This window comes from Phodopus roborovskii, unplaced genomic scaffold (genome assembly GCF_943737965.1).
Source record: "Phodopus roborovskii unplaced genomic scaffold, PHOROB, whole genome shotgun sequence".
In the NCBI taxonomy this organism is placed as follows: domain Eukaryota; kingdom Metazoa; phylum Chordata; class Mammalia; order Rodentia; family Cricetidae; genus Phodopus; species Phodopus roborovskii.
The window spans coordinates 1,052,571-1,076,775 of record NW_026125295.1 but is presented as its reverse complement, the minus strand read 5'-3'; the positions used below and the strand labels follow the sequence as shown (position 1 = coordinate 1,076,775).

The window sequence follows — 24,205 nt, the reverse complement described above, 5'->3', positions numbered from 1 at the left end:
ACTGCTCTAGCAAGTTCCTTTCGCATCATTAGATATTCCCTTTTGCACTTTTGCATGCTTAAGAGAATGATGTTGAATTTCTCCTTTGGAAGCCCTGACCCTGAATTCACACATTCTGTGATACAGATTACACATAAGCCTTTAAAAAGCCAGTTTCTTTGACAGCACTCCCAAGTCACCTCATGGCAGAGCTATGGTATAATCAGAGAAACAATCCCAATATGGAGTCTATCACTTACCCTGGTCACTAAGTCCCAGAAACTCGGGGCACATTGACCATTTGTAAAGGTGGTTCTGAGTACATATACCCCCTAACTTGCAGAAAAATTTTCAGAAATGAAGGAAGATGTAAGCAATTATCAATAAGCAGAGAAACAGAACATAAAATGTACATCTGATTCATGACTATCGTGGAATTGAATCCTAGTTGTCTACAAAAGGACCAGATCCAGTGACCATTATTTTCCTAGATGCTGGTTGGGAAGGACCAAGCAGAAATTTTAAAAGTGGAAAGGTATTTGAGCAAGCACTTTTCTGTAATGTTCATGATTCTACACTAAGTAGACTTGGAATTCATTTTAGGACCCAGCTTGCTCTTATTGGGATAAATAGCCAATAGATAGAGAAATAAGAGTAATATTTAAATTTGTACATATCTACAAAGCATAAATAACTGTATATCTTAATTTTGAATTTTATTTATGGGATCTCCTAAAACTAGAAACTTAAATTTCCCCCTTAAAAAAAATGCATAGCTCCTGGCTTAGGATGAGTTGAGCTGGTATCATAGAAGAGTATTTCACGTCACTTTGTGGATGAAGAGATGTAGTTCAAGTCTAGTGAGCTCATAGAGTTACTGGAAACAGCTCTATCATGCCAAAGGCTGTCAACTACAACCCAGGAAAAATGGAGGTCACTTCCTTTGTGAAGACACTCTCAGCCACATTGGAACTTTTGAAAATCTATATTCTGACATGGAGGTGCAGAAGTCACAAGTCACAAATAGAAGGGATAATAAATGAATCAAAATCTGTGATGGAATAAATGATCATCCCCATCTGGAGGGGTTCTCTCTGCCTCATTCAGGACCACCCTAGATCTTCTAGCCAATATTTTTCTATAATGAGTATTCCAGATCATCTACAGGAGAGATTATTATCCCATCCTGGTTCATTTATAATTGCTAAAGAATGATTTAGCTACACTTTGTTAAAGATGGGCCAATATAATCAAAATTATACAAGAAAAGAATGAAGTTGAACTCGGATGTTGGAGGAACAAACTGGGCTGGAGAACCAATTCCTCTACAATAGCTCCAACAGGTTTCTTACATGTCTAAGGGTGTGTAAATTAAAGGCACCTGGATATTGGTGAGAAACTTCCTTTATATATCAAGTCTCCTCTTTGGTACCCATTACATCTGAAACTAGCTATGCCCAAGGTTCTGACAATAGACATTGAAAGAAAACTTTGATGAGGGTATATTCATGCACCATGTCTCATAAAAATGCTTTTTATTCTCTGACTTCTCTATTCAGTCCCTCCCTTGTTTCAAAACTCCCATTGCCTTTACTAATTCTCAGGTCCATCTTCCTTCTCAGTCTTCACAGACACAAACAAAAGGTTCATTAAGTTGGAACAGGAGCTAAAACTTCACTTGCTTCTGCTCATTGGGCTGAAGTATTTCTATCAGATGCCTACATATACTTCTAGTGCCTCAACAGGACACTATTGATTTCAAAGGATTGTTTTTAAACAAAGCTTCTAGTCAGGGATTGAGATTTGATTCAAGCATTGATGACATCACATCATATACCAATGTAAAGTTACAATTACACTTATTACCTGTGAGCCATGCCCCCTTCACCCACTTATACCCCAGGAAAATTCTAGGGAACTATAATGATTCATTATTTCAGCAGAAAACAAAAACAAAAACAAAACAAAACCCAAAAGCCTTGTAAACATGTACAGAGTTATTCCTTAAGGAGATTGGAAACCAATGAAACTACAAATTTCCTTACACAAAACATTCAATTTTGCATATTCCTTGAAGAAACTCTGGAGTTCTCTTGAAATTCAGCTTCAGCTCTTGAGTAATTTCCATTATGTTAGATGCATTTTTGAATGGGTATTTTCTTTTCCACTTCAGGAGGCATTTGAAATTTCTGCTGATGCCCTGGGAAAATCTCATGCCAAAGTATCATGTCAGCCCTGTTTTCATAAACTTTTCTACCCAAGAGGGCTAACAAGCTGTTTCCCTAGACGTGTAAGGTTAAACTCTCAGGGTAAATCCTTAGTGTAAGTTTCTACAGTAATTTCCTGATAGCTCTTTTGTTAAAATCTTGCTGAACAAAGATACCATACATAACATAAAATTGGGAAATTAATTAATAAATAGCTTTTCCCCAAGGCCAATTATTTAATGCTAAAGAAGAAAAAAATAACTTCTTTCCTGGGGAATTATTTTTAGAATTATATAAGACGATAATTACTTCTGAACATGAATTCATTATTGATTCGAGTCAGGACAGCATACCCTCTTTCCCCTCAGAGAGAGATGTTAACACTAAATTTTATATCACTTGTTTCTAACTGTGTCTCCTTCACTGGCAGAGGGACCATAGTGTCTCTGGGCTTGGTTTTCTCATGTATAATGTGTGCCATGTGTCATATGTTTTGTGTCTTTATGTCATCCAGGTATTTGTAACATTGTTGGAGGTGGGGGGGTCTGTTTAAAGAGTTAATGAGAAGAGTGTAGGACACTATTCTACTCAGGGCCCCTAGGCCCACACACCTCATCAAGACACATAACGCTGTCTCCATGAATCTCTCTGGTGGCTATGCAGGGGTAACAGAGACAGCTCCGGAAGAGCATCTGGGAGCCGGCAGAGCAGCTCAGAGACTGAGCTCAGGTGGTCCGACCAGCAGCGGGCCTGGAGCAGCACAGACTCTGACAGCTCCAACCGCAATCTGAAGCCCACCATGACAAAGACAGCAAGTTTTGGGGGCATCACGGTGCTGACCAGGGGCGACAGCACATCCAGTACCCGGAGTGCTGGGAAACTGTCCAAAACAGGTAGGTATTACCTAATGAGTCCCTGCCCGGTTGCTTCTGGGATTCTACAAAGGCAAGCTCTCTCCATTTCTCTCAATTTTGAATTAATTAATGGCAAGAATATTAATTCCATTCTAGTAATCAGGAGGTGCTATTTAATTGGGCTATTGTGTCTTTCTAGCTAGCCACAGACATTAAGCACACCATTAAGTTTCTTACTCCTTAGTTTCCTTACTGGTAAAATATAAGTTATCAAAAGCAGTTTTGTGAACCTGACTTACTTACTGTTTAAGTGACACCATTTTTTTTTTTTTTTTTAAAGAAAGGCGATTACCTTGGCAAATGCAATGACAATATTTAACAAAAATTAGCCAGTGCTTTTGAATGCAATGCTATGACATACTCAGTGCAGCTGCCTTGTATGGTCATTAAAATAGTAATAGATTTGGTTCCTGTATTAGCACACTGTACCTCTAATCCTGGACCTGCTATTATTGAAACTATATGTATCTATTTCCTCCTCTGAGGTATATAAATGATGACATCCCTACATTTCATGCCCATTAGAAAGACAAAAGGCTTCAATATATGCAAAGCAATTTGCCTATATGGCATGTTGCAAGGGCCACTGGCCCAATCAGTGCCCATTTACATTTATTATGGCCTTGGAATGTTTCTGTCCCTAATTTGTAGATGAAGAAGGTCAATCTCTGGGATGTTTAGTTTTCCAAACTTCACAGAGAAGTGAAGGTAATTTTTTGTTGCTTTGTGATTTCTGCTTTATTATTCCTCCGGGGGAACAGTGATATTTTAATGGACAGCTTAAGGAATGTGCAAAGTGTTTAGGAAGTGGTGATGAGCAACCTAGAAAATTCGCTTGAACCACAGCTTTCGAACGCCTAGAATCACATGGTGGTGTTTCATTCCAACAGTGTGGACTCTCTGCTGGGAAGTTTGACTCTGTCTGTGAATTGCTTGCTTTGCAAGCAAAGCAACTGAAATTCGATCCTCAGACCCAGTAAAAAGTGGGCCTAGTGGCATATGCTGGTAGCCTCACCAGTGAGAAGAAAGAAATGGATTGATCCCTGGCTCTCAGGAGCCAGTCAACCTAGCATACTTAGTGAGCTCCCAGACACAGAGACACCATGTGTGAAGAGATTGCTGGATGGTGCCTGAGGAATTGTAACAAACACTGATTTCTGATGCTTATACTCAGAAAAAGAGATGGTGGGGTGTGTGTGTGTGTGTGTGTGTGTGTGTGTGTGTGTGTGTGTGTGTGTGTGTGTGTGTGTGTGTGTGTGTGCACATGCTCAGAGAATGGAGAAGCCCATTTGAAGCTTAGACATTGCTGCCCCGTACTGACTACTTTTCCAGGATCATGGTGAGCAGGAGAGGAGTTTGCACAAAATCTGGGTCCCTTATGCTGACAGTTTAGAGTAATTATGTTGTTGACAAATTCCTCCTAAGAAATTATCTCATGTTTTCCTACATAGAAGGCAAATTAATAGCATTTATTCAGAGATGTTGCTATATACATACTGCGATGTTCCTTGGAGAGCGCAGGTGGGTGGGTGCCCTCTTCCTGAGAGCTCTGTTCACTGGCTGTTAAGCTCTTGATTCCAACTCTAATTGATTGCTCTCCTAACCCACTATCACAGCATCTGAAATCCACACAAACCACTGCTGTGCACTTGAACTTTTGTAAACTGAGAAAGGTTAAACAGTTTTAATTCTTAAGATGCAGAAAGCAGGTACCTTAAATGGTGCACTTAAAAATTCCAGCATCCCAAAAGAGCTCTTACCATGTTAAAATTAATCACCATTTCCACAAAGCAAACCCCTGTCACTTCCAAAGCACAGCCTTTCGGAAGCGTTTAAGACACTTCAAGAATGTTAAAACGCCACGCTTTTTGGAGAACCATTAGGGATTATAAACGCTCCAGACATTTTTTTTTCTTTTAGTTTAAGTGTCTGCCTTCGAAAGCTTGTCAAGGTGCAGACATGGAAAGGAGAAAAGAATTTTTTTAAAGGAGATCAAGAGAGGGTGTCAAAACAATCTTAAACCTTCCCAAGATGGTTGTATGAAGTAAACTTGCCAGTTTTGCTGTCGTCAGCTTCAGGAACAGAATTCTGATTTATTTTCTCATTGTTGGAGCAGAGCTGAATACTTTTAAGGTCGTTCAGAAACCAAATGCGCCTTCTGAAAGTGGGATGTTTAAGTTACTCTCCTCTTTGAATAGGTTCCTGCTTTAGCTAAGTGATAGTGAGACTTTTTCTATGCTGGAGACATTGCCCTACATCAGCATAGAGGATTTGCCTGAATTGTAAACATGGGGTCGCTCAAGGCTGGAGCTGTTTGCCAGAATCCCAGCACAAGTCTATGGAGGCAAAGGATGCTGTCACACTGACCCTGGGTACCTTCTTGTGATGGCCCTTGTGTGGCAGTCTTGTTCTCTTGCACTCAGCTGTGTGCCTGAGCTTAGACACACACTATCTGCTGGCTGTGCCTCTGACAGACAACAATGGTTGTCATTCTCTCCCATTGTTGAGCTTGAGAGCAGTGTTCTCAACTTAAGCAAAATCACAGACACAAAGAGTAGTCATATCACAGATGCTGCCTCCTCCAAGGCTCTCGAGTCAGGAGGATACTTGATAACTTTTCTCTGTTAGCATCCTTATAGCACCTTCCAACACTGAAAAACTGGCCACCAGGAAAGGATCCTCCAATTCAGTTCCAGTTTGACTGCTCCATGTCCTGCAGCTAAAGTATGAGGACACCACCTTTCTTGATTACTAATATTTTATGTTAACCATTTACATTTAACCATTTCACGGGTTATCAGAACCAGCCTCATGGGGTATGCTATGCATACATATATCTACGCCATAGTTTTTTTATTTTTCCCTCTGACATTAATAGAGCTGAATGGAGTAAATAAATGAAGTTTTGATGCATGGTGCAATGTGTATGAGCCTCGTACCTTATTGTAACTACATGAAGCAAGATGTCTATTTCACAACTGTATTTATGAAAAATATCCAAACAGACAACATATAAAGGCAGGCTTTAAATCAGGCATTATGTATGTAGAGTTAGGGCAAGGATTTAGGATTAACTAGTGACTTCGAAAACCTACTGACTTCCTTTGGGGTAATGAGAATGTTCTAAAATGGAATAGTAGTGGTGTTAGTACTACTTCAGCAACATACTAAAAGCTATTAGATTCCTCACGAGAAAAGATGGATTTTATGGTACATAAAACATATGTCAATAAAGCTGGTTTAGTGGATGAAATAACCTGATGGAAGTAAAAGGAAGTTTTACATTTTACAGTATAGTGCTACTGTTCAACCAGTTGGTCTTGGGGGAAAAGTTTGTGTGTGTGTGTGTTTGTCTGTCTGTCTGTCTTCATGAGCAGCTAGAGCACTTCATTCCCTCATCCCCTTCTATCATTCTCTTCTTTTTTCCTCGTCATCCTTCTTCCTTGTTTTTAACAACCCCTCCCTAGAAAAATCGGCACCCCTGAGAAATAGGAAGCAGAGATTTGCATAAATACAAGCTCAAGGTGTGGAATGAACACTGGCTAACCCCATCCTTCAGCACACAGCTCAAACTCTCCAATGTCCCCTTACAAAGGAATTAGCCTTTTGATATCTGACTATCTGGGTAGCAATGTTCTATTGATTTATATCTTTCTGTCAGGTTCTGAGTCTTCCAGCAGTGCAGGCTCCTCGGGATCGCTGTCACGCACCCACCCGCCTCTGCAGAGCACAGCCCTGACCTCTAGTGTGGCAGCTGGTTCTCCAGGCTGTATGCCCTATGCAGAGAACGGAATGGGGGGACAGGTCCCTCCCAGCAGCACCAGCTACATCCTTCTTCCACTTGAAACAGCAACTGGTATCCCACCTGGAAGCATCCTTCTTAATCCACACACAGGTTAGTCCTCCCCTGTTCCACTGGGGACACACATTACTAAAGGTTTGTTCTTCTGTTTGGTAGTTGAAATTTGCTGCTATCCAGTTTTCTGAAAAATTATTGGGTAGAGGGCAGAGTGTGGGGACTACTTTGTGGTGAGTCTGGGGAAGTCTGGATTATAGCTATGTGTATAAATGCATCAGCGTTCATATAGATCAGAGATTTCTTAAAGGTTAGGGCTGGAGCTCCATGGTAGATCAGCTGCCTGGCATGACTAAGGCCTCAAGTTTAATTCCCAGCTCTGAAAAGGGAGAGGAGGAGGAGGAAGTGGAAAGGCAGAGAGGAGGGAAGGAGAGAAAGTGTTGAGGAGGAAAAGGAGGAGAAAGGAGATGATGAGGACAACAGGCAGCAGCTGAGGCAGCATCCCCTGCTCTTAGTCCTGTCTTCCTTAGATACGGAGAGTTTTATCTCATTCTGAGGACCTAAGACCAGAGTCAACACTGTCCTGATATACCAACCAAAACTTGACTTTTCTCACGCTTAATGTGATATCTGATGCAGCTTTCACTCAAAGGCGTTCAGGAATGCAAGGCATCCCATGGATCCACCCCAGCTCCCTGATTGTAGAAGATTATAGAACTCTACCCAGCTCCTGCAGAGTTAGAGGAGCCCACATGAGTAAAGAGATTAATGACAAGCCATTAAATAGCTCCACATGGGGATAATAGACCCAGGCTATTTATAATAGGGCTGGGAAACTGTCCTCTCCATAATTAAGGTTTTTTCTATGAGGAATAGCCAATTTCCCTAAGGGACTAGATAACTTCCACATAACAACCAAGAGCCTAGGATATGGAGGACCCAACCTCAGTAGATAAATTGAAGAGAATCTTTAAGGATGTTTGCCTAGCCCCCCCCCCACCCCTTTGTCAACACTCTTTAGGATCTGAGGAAAGACGGGAACTTTGCTGGCTGAAGTGTTCCAGCCTCCCCAAGAAACAGACCGAAGTCTCCCCACCACAGAAAGCTAGGTGTCCAGAAGGTTATTAGAGCTATGCTGACACACCTAGCACTAAGAGGTTTTTATTTTATTTGTAGACAGAAGGAATGGAGTTCCCTGGAAAGGAATCTGATGGTTAGCTCTAATGTATAGAGTATTACTTCGGTTATCTAAGCCTGAAAGTACAGCAGCTGAACATCTCACATGAGTGATCTATCTGGTTGGATCTGCTCACACAGAGAGTGGTACTGGTGATTAGGGTCCTCAGCACAACATGGGAACTGTGGTAAAATAGCTCCCATAGTAACTGCACATCCTCATAAAGCATATGGCCCATTCTCAGAGCATGGCATTTGATGGAGATGCTCTGAAAGTGCCGTAAGTATGAGAGAACAGAAACCATAATCATTTTATCGAAAGCCACTTGAAAGCCTCCGACTGGGTACTTCTGAGGAGCATTTCTGAACAGCTCCAGTTTTATTGGGATTGTTGCAAGCTTCATAAAGGAAATTAAAGGACACCAGTATCATATCCACTACTCTGGGCCCTGACTGAAGGATGATCTGATTGTTCCGTAATGCTTTCGCTATTGACTGGTAGAGGGCTTACAGAAAGGAGCTGTAACGGAACATCTGGTTTTTGTTTGTTTGTTTGTTCCTGTGTGTGTGTGTGTGTGTCTGATTTGCTTTAAGCAGAATTCTGGAGTGTCTTTAAGAAGGCACAACAGAATGTTTGTAGAGTATTATTAGCAATGATTGTATGGCTTTTCGTCCGTTGTGTTATATTATCATATGTAATCTCACTTACTGAGCAAAGAAATAGAATTCTGCTGGTACCAAGTCCTGATTATCATTCATTGGCTGCATTAACTTAAGGCTGCTATCAAAACATCTCCTTTTGAGAAAGGGTCTCACCTGGAGGAATGGCACTGCTGAATGACTTCTCTACAGGTCTTAGTCTGCTCTGACAGATGCTAGACATTGAACTACCCCCCCAGGAAAAGACCAAGGCAATTGTATTTTATAGTACAGCTGAGTGATGGGAGGTGAGAAATCACATTTCTTGGCTAGGTAGATGGCACACACACACACACACACACACACACACACACACACACACACAGACCTATGCCCGCATATATGCAAACATAAATATGCACATACCACAGACACATACAAAAGAAAGCATATCTTTTCTTTCTAAAGTGACTTTATTGCTGTTGATTGAAAATATATACATGCAGGGATGGAGAGATGACTCAGTGGTTAGGAGCACACACTATTCTTGAAGACAACCAAAGTTGGTTCCCAGCACCTGGGTCAGGTTGTTCTCAAACATCTGCAAATCCACCTCTATGAGAACTGACATCTCTAACTTCTGTGGGCACCCCTCCCTCACCCCAGACACACACACACACACACACACACACACACACACACACACACACACACATGAAAACTAATAAAAATCTTAAAAGGGAAATGCATGCATGCATGTATTTGAATTATACAATACATACTGCAAACTGGTGTGTGTGTGTGTGTGTGTGTGCATGTAAGAACACAAGTGACACCTATCATGTGATTCTTAAATGACATCTACTGTCTTCTGGACTGAAACTCATCCTTCACTGTTGTCACCATGGCTGACAAATCACTCTTCATAACTTAACAAGCACACGACACAAATACTTTCACGTTATGCACCAATGGTATCTTATTACCTTGTTTCCCATGCCCTTGGGCAAGTTCCCTTGTTAGCATATTTTAAATCACTCTGTGGGTAAAGACTTACTGTTAATTAATAAATTAATTACTTAACTTTTGATTCCCTAGAGTGAGTGACAGACTTCTAAATACAATGCAAATACCAGATAGTTACTGGTGAAATAGTCCCTACCAGCCACCATATGTCTTTATCTGGATAATCCAGAGATTTCTCACCCAATGTCATCTATTTGAGGATGTGGTCCATGCATGAAAGTAGAATTGGCTGAGCTTGCAAGATTGGGTCAGTGGGTAAAGGTGCCTGCCGCCAGGCCTAACCTGCTATCAAGTTTGAAGGGAGAGAGCCAACTCCTACAAGGGATATTGTCTGACTTGCTGATGGATTTGTGGTACATGAACATGTATGTCCCAGTCATGTATCTGCTACATGAATCAAAGAGTGTAACATCCTTTGCTTGTATTATGGGCTTAACTCTTGCCATGTTCTAGATATGGGGCATACTGAGAACCCTCCTGTGTGTTCCTGTGCCTGTGCCCCGCCCAAGGATAGCCTTAGCTATGAAGGAATTCCATGGGTGTATGGGAGTATGTGTGTGTGGGAGGCAGTATATGTGTATGGTGTGTACTCATGGATGGACAGAAGCCAGAGGGATGTCAGACATCCATTCTATTGTTCTCCACTTTATTTCCTTGAGACAGAGTCTCTCTCTGAACCTGTAGTTAGACTAGTGGTCAGCAAGCTAACGCAATCTTCCTGTCTCTCCCTCCCACAGCACTGATGTAAAAGGCAATAATGCAACCATCTTAGCTTTTCTTGTGGATTCAAACTCAGATCCTCACACTTGTTTGGCAAGTACCCTTACCTACCTATGGAAACCTCTTCCACAGGTTTGAAATTTGTATTGACCACAGACTTATCTCCCGTTCATTCTCACTCGGCTATGGTCAGTACCTGGATGAGTGAGTGGTCCCAAAGCATTTTGTCTCCCAATGCTCTCTCTGTCAGGCAAGTCCAGACTCTCTGCCATGATCTTCCTCCAGCTGTCCTGTCCTGGATCCCAGCCTCCTTTGAGTAATTTTAGCAGAGGTTCTACTGCAATCCAAAAATGCCAACAGGCAGCTCTTACTCACACTCTAGCCCTGTCAGCTGTATTGTCACGGTGTTTTCTCTTCATCTTGTGCAAATCCATGGCTGTGTAAGGGTGAAGCAATTTTTTTTGGGGGGGGTGGGTCTTCACTCTGGAGAACCTCTCAGTACCATCTCTGGCAAATGTTCCCCCTGGGCTTCTACAATGCTAGAATTTCATCAGGATTCCCAGCTTCTGTTTATCCAAAGTGCTTTCAGATTATACTGAAATGTGCCCTGGGACATTGGTGCACTGTCTGTCAAGATGCCCTGAAGGGCTGGGTTAATTCTTGCCTACCGGATTTGCTAACATTTGCATGCATGCCTTCTAGACAGTAGGAAAGCAAAAACTACCCCGTTATCATTCTATCGAGTAGAAAACAGACATGCTTTGATTTCAAGGCTTTATAACAGTTTTATTTCTTATGTGACTTTCCTTGGTACTAAGATAGTTATAAACTCCTTATAGGGAGAGGGTATCTGCAGTTATGTTTTATTTTATAGCACTTATTGGGGACATAGGCATGCCACACTGTTTCCTATGGAGGGCAGAAGACAGCCTGTGGGAGTCAGTTCTGTCCCTCCACTGTGGGGGATCATCAGGCATAGAGGCAAGACCCTGCTGAGTCCTTTCACTGCCCTACAGTCTGTTATTTTAAGTGTATTTCTAAATCAATTTACTTTTCTGCAGTAATAACAAAGTATTCTCCCTTATGTAATTATCTAACAAGTACGTATTATTGAAACGATATCTGAGATGTTGATATGGACTGTGGAAAACATACGTTTAAAAGGAATGTGTGTTTTATATCCAGTCCCTTTCTTGTCCCTGGCTTTGAACTCAGGGCACTCCAGTTCATCTCCAACATCAAGCATTTCCCCGATATGCCCAGTGTGCATGCTGTAGCCCACTGAGCCTGCTCCTGAAGCTTAGGCCACAGTCGCTTCTATCAGACTGAATACAAGCTCAGGCTCAGCCGGGCTTTTCTTTCCCTTCAATCTGCAGCAGCTGTCACTCAAACTAATTGCTTGTATTCGGTGTAATTTTGCATCTGGATTGGCAGAATTCATCGGACACAGAGGAGTTACTGTGGCCTGACCTGAGAGCCTACAGCCACCTGGCCCAGGTGTCTTGGGACGTTGTTTTGTTCTCTTCTCTGGCAACCACAGTGGCTTTCCCTTCACTCTGACACCTTTCCTGGGTGAGCATCAAACTGGCATTTTATTTCTCCTGCCCTTTCCAGGCCCAGCCATCTCCATCTCAGGGATCACAGGTCTCTCACAGGCAATTATTTCCAGCCATCTCTTCCTTTGCACCACACTGAGCTAATCACATTTCAAGCTAAGATTGTAGAGTTTATCACAAAGGACATGTGAATATTTGGGGTTGTATTCTAACTAAAACTACAGGTAGATTTTCATATGTCTTAGACATGGTGGCTACAAGCTAGGTCATAATAAAAAAAGATCCACTCCCATGAGTGTGAGAGAGACCTAGTGTATGTTCATATATGTGTACTTGTGGATGAGTGTTCATGTGGGTGTACATGTTTGTGCAGGTGTCTCTCTCTCTCTCTCTCTCTCTCTCTGTGTGTGTGTGTGTATGTGAGAGAGAGAGAGAGAGAGAGAGAGAGAGAGAGAGAGTCCTATGAGACCACGGGTAAACAGCAGGTGTATTTCTTCAGTGACCATTCATTTTGTTTCTAAGGCTCACCTGATTAACCTAGACTCCCTGTCCAGGGAGCCCCAGGGAACCTCCTGTCTCCACCTCCCCAGCATTGAGGTTACAGAAAGCTGAGTGTTAGAATACTCAAAAGGCTGATGGAAATGTTTTTAAACTGAAGTATTCTTTAGCTCTTTTCAAATTGCTGTCTTGGGGGAACAATGAATACATGTCTAAAATCTAGAAAAGAAAAACTTAGTATTTAAGAAAAAATCATGTAATAAAATTTAGCTAAAATTAAATGACAATAGTAAGAAATCATGCAGCAAGATTTCTTGTCAGACTATCTTTGGACCATCAGCCTGCAAATAATAACCTAGAAACTTATTGTGATCATAAAAGCTTGTTGATCTTAGCTTAGGCTTTTCCCCAACTAGCTCTTATAACTTAATTAAGCCATATCTTTTTAAATCTATGTTCTGTCATGTGGCTCAGTTACTTCTTAGTACAGCACATCTCACTTACTCTGATTCTGCTGGTGACATTTCATGCCTAGATTCCTCAGTTTCTCCCTCTACCCAGAAGTTCTGCTTACACCTCCTGCCTAGCTATTGGCTATTCAGCTTTTTATTGCACTAATCATAGCAATGAATCTTCACACAGTGTACAAATATCCCATAACAAAATCAGGTCCCTGTAACGTAAAGAACTTTTATAAAAGGTTATGCTGGTACGGTAGTACATGCCTATAGTCCTAGCATTCAGGAATTTGGGCAGATCCTGTGTCCTGGTTTTATAGACTTGGCTGGGAGCGACCTCAAAAGAAATCACTGAGTTTAATCAACATATTTTCTGTGAGTGTATTCCTGGTTCATTTCCTGTAACAGTCAGTGGTGTCATTAGGAGACTAGTGATGGAACTTCCTTAGTCCGAGGAGGTGTACTCGTTGATATGTCCCGATTAAAGTCTGTGAGTTGTCATTGTTGCTGTCATGGTTCTAGGTGGTACTGTGCACCCTTTACGGATGCTCTGATGAGTCAGTTATGTTGGGGAGGTAAATTGACTTTGAGTTTCAGCATGTGGAGGCCTCTCCTGGCTCCCTCCCTTACTGTTTTTTTTTTGTTGTTGTTGTTGTTTATTTTGCTGGATAAGATGCCCGGTCTCTCTGAGGCTAGCTTTACTTCTGCTGAGGTGGAAGTGAGGATGCACTGGGCTATTGAAAGATGTATGCGCAAGGCCCCTGCCAGCCACACTTTAAATGTGTTCTCTCTTTACATTGTATGCCCTGCATGACCCTCATTTCCATGAGCTTCTTGTGAGCCTCCATCTTTTCCTAAACTTCAAAGCCACATGGTCACTAAGCAACCGGCAACATCACAACATCACAGTGAACACGCCATCATCTCAATATATATATATATATATATATATATATATATATATATATATTCCTATGAGGTTTGGATACAGCCTAAGATAGCTTTGGCCATAAGTGGCAACACTGTGTCCCCCAAGCAGGGTCCACATTACTTTGTAAATATAACTCTTAAAAAGTATACAGAATTATAAAAATCTATAGGGAAATGGATGGAACAGGAAAAAAATTATATTAAGTAGATCATCCCAGGCTTGAAAGGATAAACACTGCATATTCTCTCTCATGTGGCTTCCAATGGTCATATGTGTATGTCTGTGTGGCAGAAAGTGTGGGTAGACAATTGAAAAGGGCCCATGAGATGTGAGAAATGAGATTTTAAGAGAGGGGTGTTGGTAGAATAGTAGAATACATGTGACTTGTAACTAGAAGGGGAACAGAAGGGCACAGTTTAGTGGGGAATCGGTCAAAACTAAGCATGTAAGAAAATACTATGGGAAAACGTGTTCATTTGCTAAGTGAATGAACAAAGAACCCCAGGTTGTGTGTGCTTGGAAAGGTGAGTGATGGGTTCATTCCGTTCCCTTGTTTTGAGTACACATCTGTGGGACTGTCATAATTCCTGTTTGGTGGCCAGACTGAGTAGAAGAAAAATCACTGTTTTGACAGATAGCTTGTGACTGGAGGTAGTCCGAGTTGTATAAATGGAAAGTAGCTGCTATTGCTCAGTGTATGTTATCTCGGTGATGACTGTGAGACCTAGGGGGTAAAACATAGGCTGCATGAAGATTGCTTCTACACAGACCTCTCTACTGGTCTCACTTGCCCTTAGTTTGGCAATTCTCCCTGAGTGAGGTGGATTTATTTGCTGCTTCTTAAATTACTTCATGTTCACCAGATCATCCAGTTTAAACTAGTTTGGGTCATAAGCAGTAACATATTGTCCTTGGAGCAGGGTTCCTGTCTTGAATTCCCAATGCATGAGCTTTTACTCTAGGGTGTTTTCAGCGATGCCACGAGCATGCCTTTTTTTTTTTTCTGCAGGGAAATCAGTGAAACACTTATCTGAGCCAGGCTCTGTATGGCTTCATTCCAGGTCAACCCTTTGTGAACCCGGATGGAACTCCTGCAATATACAATCCTCCTGGAAGTCAGCAGACGCTGCGTGCCACTGTTGGTGGGCAGCCCCAACAGCCCCCACAGCAGCAGCCATCGCCTCAGCCTCAGCAGCAGGTCCAGCCATCACAGCCCCAGATGGCAGGGCCGCTGGTCACTCAGGTGAGGAGCTGGCTGGAAGGAAGGAGCAGAAGGGTGGTCAGATGAGAGCTGCCCAGGCTTCAGGTCAGCAATCCATCCAGGAGACAGGATGTCTTGTGTAGTCTAGGCTTTTAGGGAAAAATCGTCTGGAGTATAATCACTGATTGATGCAATATTATGAGCTCATACTCAGTGCAAGTGGCTCCTGAGTGAGAACAGGTACTTGGGAAAAGAATGCACAGTTCTTTAGGTTAAGTGCTGTTTGATATAAAGCTACAGTTGCAACTTAGACCCCTTTGTAGGAGATTTTACTTTGTAGTCCTTGAACAATGTATGCAGGTCCAGAGCATCCAGCCACCATCAAGTGCCCTTCACTGATATTGTAAAGGCATGCTTTCTTGAGCTTCTTCAAGACCAAGGACATTTGGCTCTGGATACACAGACATAGGCTTGCCTGTGTGGTTGGTGTTCCTCTCCTCAATGAGTGTACCTAGATGCTGTTAAGGACAGCAATGTACTTCCCAAGAAATGTACTTCAGCCTCACACTCTCCTGTTACCTGATCGGTATTTTCTTCTCTCCAGTCTGTCCAGGGCCTGCAGCCATCTTCCCAGTCTGTGCAATATCCAGCAGTCTCTTTTCCTGCCCAGCATCTCCTGCCCGTGTCACCAACGCAGCATTTCCCACTGGTACTGTATCATATGCATCACACTCTCACACACACACAAACACACACACACACACACACACACACACACACACACACAGTATTCTCACGTGTTCCACAGATTTCCTGTTCAGCTATCGATGATGCTGCATGCATGGCCTAGACTGGCTATGAAGTCCTCGGATATGTGTAAATGTCTCATGTCTGATTGATACAGTCCATTGTTCCAAGCACCTTTCTTTCTTTCCTTCTCTCTCTCTCTCTCTCATCTGCTTTCCCTAATTTAAATGCTTCTGTGTTCTGATTAAAGTTTACTGGCAGAATAGCTGGGGAAATGACTCAGTCAATAAAATGCTTGCTATGCATTTTAGGAACTGAGTTTAAATACTCAGGGCTCCAACAACAAGGTGGACATGTAGTGAGTGCCTGTGCACTCAGTGCTGTGGAGACAGAAGTATAAGAACCCTTTGGGCTTCCTAGCCAGCCAGTCTAGCCAAGCTGTTAAGCTCCAGGTTCAGTGAGATACCCTGTCTCAAATCATAAACTAGAGAAATGTCAGGCAAAGACAGCCAATATTGACCTCTGACTTCTTATGCATAGGTACACACATGTACCCATGCACACATACACATACACGAACACCCAAGCACACATACACATACATGAAGATGGACACACACGCACGAAGTTTACTAGCTAAGCATACCCATTGTCCTGAGAGTTTGATGTCATGCACAAATAGGTGACATGCTCTTGTTGTAAAGTTGTCAGAATTATCTAACACTGTGACTCAGGATACAACCAACACCACCCTAAGCTCCTGGTGCTGGTCACCTTAGGAATGCAGCCCACTATTTACTTTACATGTTGCCCTGACTAGCAATGGGTCCTTTCAGAAACAGCACAGAGTCTAGAAGTATCAGGTTAGGCCCAGTGAATCAAAGTTCTGTGAGATGGATCTGTGGACCCCATTCCCACTCTGGGAGAAGGGTGTGTCTTCTCTCAAACAGGCTAGCCACTAGGAGACCTGATGAGAGGCAAACTTTCCTTTCTTCAGTGCCTCCTTTCTGGAGCCCAGCCCCTCCATGATGAAGGAGTAATTTTCTTCTACTGAAAGAAGATGATTTGGGCCAAAATGCTTCCCACCTCTAGACAATCCAGCTGAACAAAGCTTGATTTCTCACATGATTTTTCATGCTATGTCTGACTGAGGAATTCTCTTACCTCTTTTTTTTTTATTTCCAATGTACGCTTCCTCCTTCTTCCTCTATTCTTAAGGGTGTGTGTCTACCTCAGTTTGCCGTAACCAGGTCCAGCTTGCCTTACAGGCTCTTCCTTTTTTCCCCGGTCACAGAGAGAAGAGGTGGCTGCCCAGTTCAGCCAGCTGAGCATGAGCCGGCAGTCCTCCGGAGACACCCCTGAACCTCCCTCCGGTACAGTCTACCCGGCCTCCCTCATGCCACAGCCAGCTCAGCCACCAAGCTATGTCATCGCTTCTGCAGGCCGGCAGCTCTCCGCAGGGGGCTTCTCGGACACTGCCCCCCCCATCTCTCAGCAGGTCCTGCAGGCCCCAGCTTCTCCCCAGGGATTTGTGCAGCAGCCTTCGCCTGCACAGGTAGGTTCTTCACCGCAGGTGGCTTGTGACCCTTTGACTTTGTCACTTGCCTTACCGTCTTGTTCACACTAATGGTCACCATCACCAATGTGTTTTGTCCTCTTCCCCGGATTGGAGAAGACCCGTTTTCTATGTTGCTGGCATGAAGCCATAGAAAGGATTGACTCTGGTTAGGGAGATGGCTCACTCAGTATAGGGCCATATTCACAAGGTTGAGGACCTTAGTTCAATTCCCAGGACCCACATTAAAAAGATGGGCATGGTGAGCCACACTTGTAACCCCAGGCCTGAATAGGCAGAAATAGCTGTGTCCTTAGGATACTAAAGGCAAGCCCATCCAGCCATATTAACCAGTTCCACGCCAGTTAGGCACCCTGTCTCAAAAAAGGTAAGCTGGATGGCTCCTGAGAAATGGCACTTGAAGTTGGCTTCTGGCCTTTACATGTATACGTGTACACACACACACACACACACACACACACACACACACACACACACACACACAGTGAGAGACAGAGACAGAGAGGGACAGAGAGCATTGGGTTCTATGTGATGGTATTTACATGGGGGAAGCCAGGAAGGGGATGTCCTGAATCAAGAAACTTTAAAATATCTCCCTTACACTCAAGACATCTGTTTTTCCGTATGAATTCACACCCACCTTCTGGATGTAAGCTATAGACAGGCCAGTCTTCGTGAATACACAGCCAGTGCCCACTGTCCTTCTCTCCTTCCCAGAGGAGGCAGAGCCCACACCCGATCTCACAGGTAGCCATTAATCATATTTAATTGACTGGAGCATGTGAGACACCACAGATCACTGATTTTTACTGTCTTCTGTAAGACTGATTATGTGTTTCTGTCCAGCCCCAAACATCTCTGGGCTCTCCTGGGTATCCCTTGCAGAATATTGGAAGTGATTACTGTCAAGATGGAAAATGCACACCAGCATTTTCTGGTCCATTTTCAAGGCATGCACACCCCAACCAGCTTCCATCCTAATTATGAAGTATAGCCTGAGAGGTGCTGTTTAAAGTGCACGTCACCATGGTGCCGTTTGTTCCACTCCTTCACGTCTTGAATAAATTATTTTCTCTTCAAGCCACCCAGAACCCTACACCAGAAAACGAGTTTTCCTCAGTTGCTCATTTTGAGTGATTAATTAATAGTGCAGCTCCAGTCTCCATCACAGTAGTATTTCTTCCCTGGTAGGATTTAAAGTGATGTTTAAAACAACTCTAAGTAACAGGAGACATGATTCCATTATTACATTAGCTAATTTCACTAATAAATTAAATATTTCGAGCTTTATTATTGGGAACAAAGAGACCCATAGATACAGATGTAGGTCACAACCAATGGTGGCCACCAATGTACATCTTAAAGTCTAGCTAGCCAACTATGCAGCATTGGGAAGAGTTCAACCAAGTCAGTCTGTAGATGTCTATGGAAATATTCTTCAGAGGACTACCTTTCAATGTGTGCTTTCTTAATGCCACTAGAAAGAATCATAAAGACACATGAGCAAGTCTAAAAGCAATCTGAGGATCAGACAAAGGACTCCTGGTTACTTCTTCCTGTGATTTATTTCTTTCCCATCTTAATCTACTTTTGGATTCTTAATATCTTAATAGGGTCAGTTCAAAGTGTATATTTATGCTCCTTTAGACATCTTTATTCCTTTTTCCCTTCAAAGCGTTCATACTTGTCTTTCAAAACATTACTCTGGACTCAGCTCACTTTCCTTCTGCTAGCACGGAGGACTGGAAGATCAGGATGGGCCAAGTGCCCATTAGCTTCTAATGTGTGATGTCATCATTCCTATGAAGTAAGCAGTGACCCACCCACCATGGAGAAGTGCTAGATAAAGCAGGGTTTGATCCCTCAAACCCACATTAAATAGCCGTACATAGTGGCTCACTTCAGAATCTCAGAGCTAGGCAAGGAGAAGGAGGTATATATCCTGGGTTCCACCTTGCCCTTCAGTCTTGCTGAATCAGTAAGTTCCAGGTCAGTGAGACTCTTGTCTCAAAAAACCCAATCTGAATAGTGCCTGAGGAATGACACCTAAAGTTGACCTCTGGCCTCCACTCTCATGCTCACATACATGAACATGTATGTATACACACCTACAAGATGCCCGGGGAAATAGCTAGATGATTGCTAAGGTGCTTGCTTAGCAAGCATGACAGCTTAAATTCAATCTCCGCTACCAAAAATAGGTTTGCAGAAGATACATAAATAATATCTTAGCACAGGTTCCATTTGTATTACATATGCTGCTTATTTTGATATAGGCTCTATGTAAATCACTCTTTGAAGCCTTTGGTAGACATCAAATGGCCTTTTGCTGCTCATGACCCAGTCATCAAGTGGCCAGGACTCCTCCCAAGAAGCTCATTTCTGTTGTATAAAGACTAAGGGTTGCTAGTCATGAGGCTCTGGCTTCTTTCTCCTTCAGGGCAGATAAGTATTTCCCTGGCGACCACATGCATCCTCCAGCAGCACAATTGCAAAATTCCTTCAAGTTCTGTCTTAGGAATGCTAGACTTCACTTCTGCCTCTTTACGATGATCAATGCAGGTCATAGAGGTTCTGCAGTTGCTAGAGCACCAACAGGAGGTATCTCCCACCATGAGAGAAAGAGCCTGTGCATTGAAACAGGCGCGAAAGAGGGAGATGACGGCCCACCTTTACCGTCTGCCACAATTAGATGACACTGTATAGAAGAAGCAGATTTTATGAGAAGAATATGTTTCCTGGGCATAGTACTCATCTCTGCTTTTCTCTCGTCGCGCTGTACAGATGCCCGTATATTACTACCCATCTGGTCAGTACCCTACCTCAACCGCACAGCAGTACCGACCCCTGGCCTCTGTCCAGTACAGCACCCAGAGGAGTCAGCAAATGCCACAGACCGCACAGCAAGCAGGTATGTGAAATCTGTTTCCTTTCTGTCTTCCCGCTCGGTTATTTTTGATGCTGAATTTCATAGATGTGCTCATTCGATGAGTACCCAAAAGAGACAATGTCAGCCACGTGTTTTCCTTACCCAGGAAAGCTGACAAAGCATCTGATTCACTGTGTGGGAAATTAACAGGTACAGGAAAGAGACCAAGTGTATACGCGCCTATGCATGTGTAGTTTTCCCCTACTTGCTATTTTTTATGTCCTCTGGTTTATTTTAAAGCAGCGAGATAAGCACATCCCTACCTTCCCAGCCCTTACATTGTTTCCTATTTGGTTTAAATAGAGCATTTCCCCTAGTTCTCAAGGAGCCAAATTAGGGTGTTACTGTCCTAAAACTCAGCACGGTCTTTAGAAGAAGGCCCCTGACTATGCAGCATGCATCAACGGAACTCTGACTCCGTGGTTCACTGTTACGATGGCCACATGCCTGCCACCCAGGGCCCCGGCGGCAGCCACTGTGCAGTGGGAAGGGGGGCCGATGCACTGTAAGAGAGTGAGTAGCAGGTCTCACAGTGAACCGGTCTCTTTCCCTGCTGTGTCCCACACCTGAGGAAGGCCAGGCCATCATCCAGACAGAGGAGCAGGCACCTGCCCAGCAGGGCTGAGGGAATTGCCACTGGGCAGAACTCTGTGTCATTCCTGCTTGACCAGACTGCAGCGGGAAACTGCTAATTGTCATGCTGAAGATGCCTGGCTGGGGACTCTGTAAGTAGGTCACACTAAAGAGCAGCAGACTCCTGCTGTGACTCTCCGTGAAGGCCTGCTCTGAGATCTGATATCTGCACTGGATAAATGGGTACACAAATATATAATATGCACAGATAACATGGATAAGATACGTGCTATTTTTATAAGCTGGGGGAAAGATACAATTTCCAACCCTGGCCAAGGATTAGTCACAGGCACAGACATCTCAAGATCTCCATTGCTGATGATGCCACAGCTTTGCCAGATCCAGATCGAAACCGAATTCAGCTCCTCTGAACCTTCGATGGCCATGTGTTCTTAAATTCTTAAATTATTATGACCTAGTTAAAGACTTGGAAGAGAAATTAGAGAAACCTACAACTGCCAGTTTTTGTTTAAATGCTGTATTCATTTGGGACCTCTGAGCAGCCTTTGTATTTCTACAAAAGTAAAAAGCCAAAGGGTTTGAAGTTGTTTTTAAAGGAGAGCCTTGGATCATGCATTTTGCAATTGCTAGGAAATCTCCAGCATGAGGTAGGGCCTAATGTGCTGTCCGTCTGTCCTGCTCAATCCAGAAGCACAGTGCATTTGCATGCTGAACTCTGTCATTTTCTTTTGCTAATGTTAGTTTTAAAGTTCCGTTTTAGGGCTGTGAGAAAGCTCAGTTGGTAAAAATTTGCCCTATGAGCATAAAGGACCTGAATTTGATCCCCAGAACCCAGGTCAAAAATAAAAAAGGAGTATGATGACTTGAGTTTGTAATCTCAGCCCAGGACAGGCAGAGACAGAGACAGGTAGATCCAGGAGGCTCACTGGCCAGCCAGCCTAGTCTACTCAACAAACACCAAGCCAGTGAGACACCATCTGAAAAGCCAAGGTGTATGGCAGCTGAGGAATGAAACAATTGTTCTCTAGTATGGAGACACTTGTGTGGACACCCATACATAAAGCACACTAGCATTCACGTGAAAATAAATATTCACACAGACATCATTTATTGTCCCAGACCTTAGTGCAGAAGGCAATACAGACAAGTTTGACTTTGGGTTAGGGATATATTTGAAGGAGGCACAATGCAGGTCATTAATTCTACTAATATCATGTTTATCTAACATAGTGTTGTTGTGTGACTTTCAGATTCAGAGAACTATATTAGTTCTTTGATGGGGTGTCTTGGTAGAAAGGAATGTGGCCAAAACTGTCTTGGAATCTGCTAAGTCCACAGTTTGTGTCTGTGTCCAGGTCCCAGGAAATCAGGTGCTATTAAAAGGGCCCCAGAATTAGGTTTATAAGTGGTTGTCAGCCACCATGTGATTGTTGGGAATTGAACTCAGGACCTCTGGTAGATAAGTCAGTGCTCTTAACCACTGAGCCACAGAATTGGGTTTATAACAGTCACTAATAGCCCCTTGTCTGTGCCTCCTCTCCACTGTCTGCTCTGATGACTGACATCATTTATAAGGAAGTAGCTGTAGCATTTTCATTCTTTTGTAAGGCATTGTGGGAATATTGAGAGATGTAGAAATCCCCTCCTGCATCCCTGGAAGATAGATGGAGATGGTCTCAACCACCTAACCTGGCAACCTGGTGTCTTTGACTTGTCCCAGGTTTCACATAGCACCAAGAATATGCCATCTCTAGGAGGAGATGGTGATCCAGTACAGTAAAGGATAAATCCTATAGAAGGTTTGGTGGAGATTCTGTATGATTTTAATTAATGCTAACAGTGGGTGTGCCATGCTTACCATGTTCTACCTTCATGACATTCTGTGAAGTCTTGGCAGAAACTGAATAGTCCACGTTTAGGTACCACGTTCTACAGATGGCAACTAGATCTTGGCTTGTTTTCTTGTTGCACTCTGCTGCCTGCTTTGTGCAGTGTTTTGCTAGTTCTAACAGTTCCTGAGAGGTGGAAATTCAGACCAGGAATTAAACCTCTACAGATCTAAAATGAACCTCCATGCGATGGCTACCCCCATATCCCTGGAATCTAAGCCTAGGGGAGAAGCCTTCGAGGTACACAGAGCTTGCTATCGATTGGTTTATTTCCCAAACAAAGAAGACATGCTTCATTCCCTTCAAAAAGAGCACCCTACAGAGTCTGAAGGGAAAGGCTGTGATCAGTGAAGTTTGAGAGAACAGTTCTTTTAAACTACTCTTTCTGTGTGTGTATCTCTCTGTCTCTCTTCCTGTCTCTATGTCTTTCTCTATATATGTGTCAGATGTCTTAAAATAATTTTTATCTAGTCTTTGAAAATTTCATTCATTCATACAATGTATTTTGATCATATCCGACCCCCACCATCTTTCTCCCTCATACCTATGTGCTTCCCAAGTTAATGTCTTTGTTGTTGATATTCATGAAGTCCTGAGACAAATTAACTCTACCTGTATACTAATAGGTAAGGGGCCATCTACACTGGGGAAGGGGAACAACACACCCACATCCCCAAAGGAGAGAGACCCTGTGTCCTTCAGCTGTCAACTGCTCCTAGCACCTTCACCATATGTGGGGCCCACCCATGCTGCCAAGTTGAGGTCTTGTGCAGACAGCCATTGCTGCTGTGAGCTGATATGTTCATCAGCCATGTCATGTCCAGAAATCAACATTTCATACCTCTATACCTCAGTCATTGACATTCACAGCTTTCCACCACCCCACCCCCCTTCCAGAGTATTCCCTAGAGCCTCAGATGAGAAGTATTGGTCTGTAGCTGAACACTCATAGTGACTTAGTCTCAGGATTTTGAACTGTTATGAGTTGCTACAGTAACTTTGTCTACTGCAAAAGGAAGCTTCCCCAACAGAAGCTGAGAGGACCATAAATTCATGGGCATAGACATAAATATTTAGAAGGTAGTCCCACAGAATGATCATTTAGCAAAACAGCAATACTCTAGTCTCTCATAGGCTTTTACACACTGCTGGTTAACAGTGGTAATAAACTTCATGGTTAGATAAAATAATAAAGATGACAACAACAGACAGCTCACGGTTCTGCCCACCTAGCAGACAAGGAAAGCCTGTGCTTCTTGCATGTCATGAAATCCAAAGAAGGAGATGGCTGCAGAGCAGAAAGAGAAAAGTCCCTGAGAGATTCCTAGATTATGTGAGAACTGTTGCAAGTGATCCCCCTTGGATTCTG

The 24,205-nt window shown here is 43.0% G+C and overlaps 1 protein-coding gene across 12 annotated transcripts in view; it reads left to right on the top strand.

The window, feature by feature from the left end:
* Positions 1-24,205, top strand: part of Arpp21 (cAMP regulated phosphoprotein 21) — a 155,412-nt gene that overhangs the window by 83,323 nt on the left and 47,884 nt on the right. For all 12 annotated transcript variants that reach the window (XM_051201418.1, XM_051201433.1, XM_051201450.1 and 9 more), the window contains 6 exons: positions 2,850-3,079; positions 6,762-6,995; positions 14,962-15,143; positions 15,706-15,810; positions 17,143-17,403; positions 20,209-20,335. In XM_051201418.1, coding sequence (XP_051057375.1) covers positions 2,850-3,079; positions 6,762-6,995; positions 14,962-15,143; positions 15,706-15,810; positions 17,143-17,403; positions 20,209-20,335 — 1,139 coding nt within the window. The remainder of the gene's footprint in view (positions 1-2,849; positions 3,080-6,761; positions 6,996-14,961; positions 15,144-15,705; positions 15,811-17,142; positions 17,404-20,208; positions 20,336-24,205) is intronic.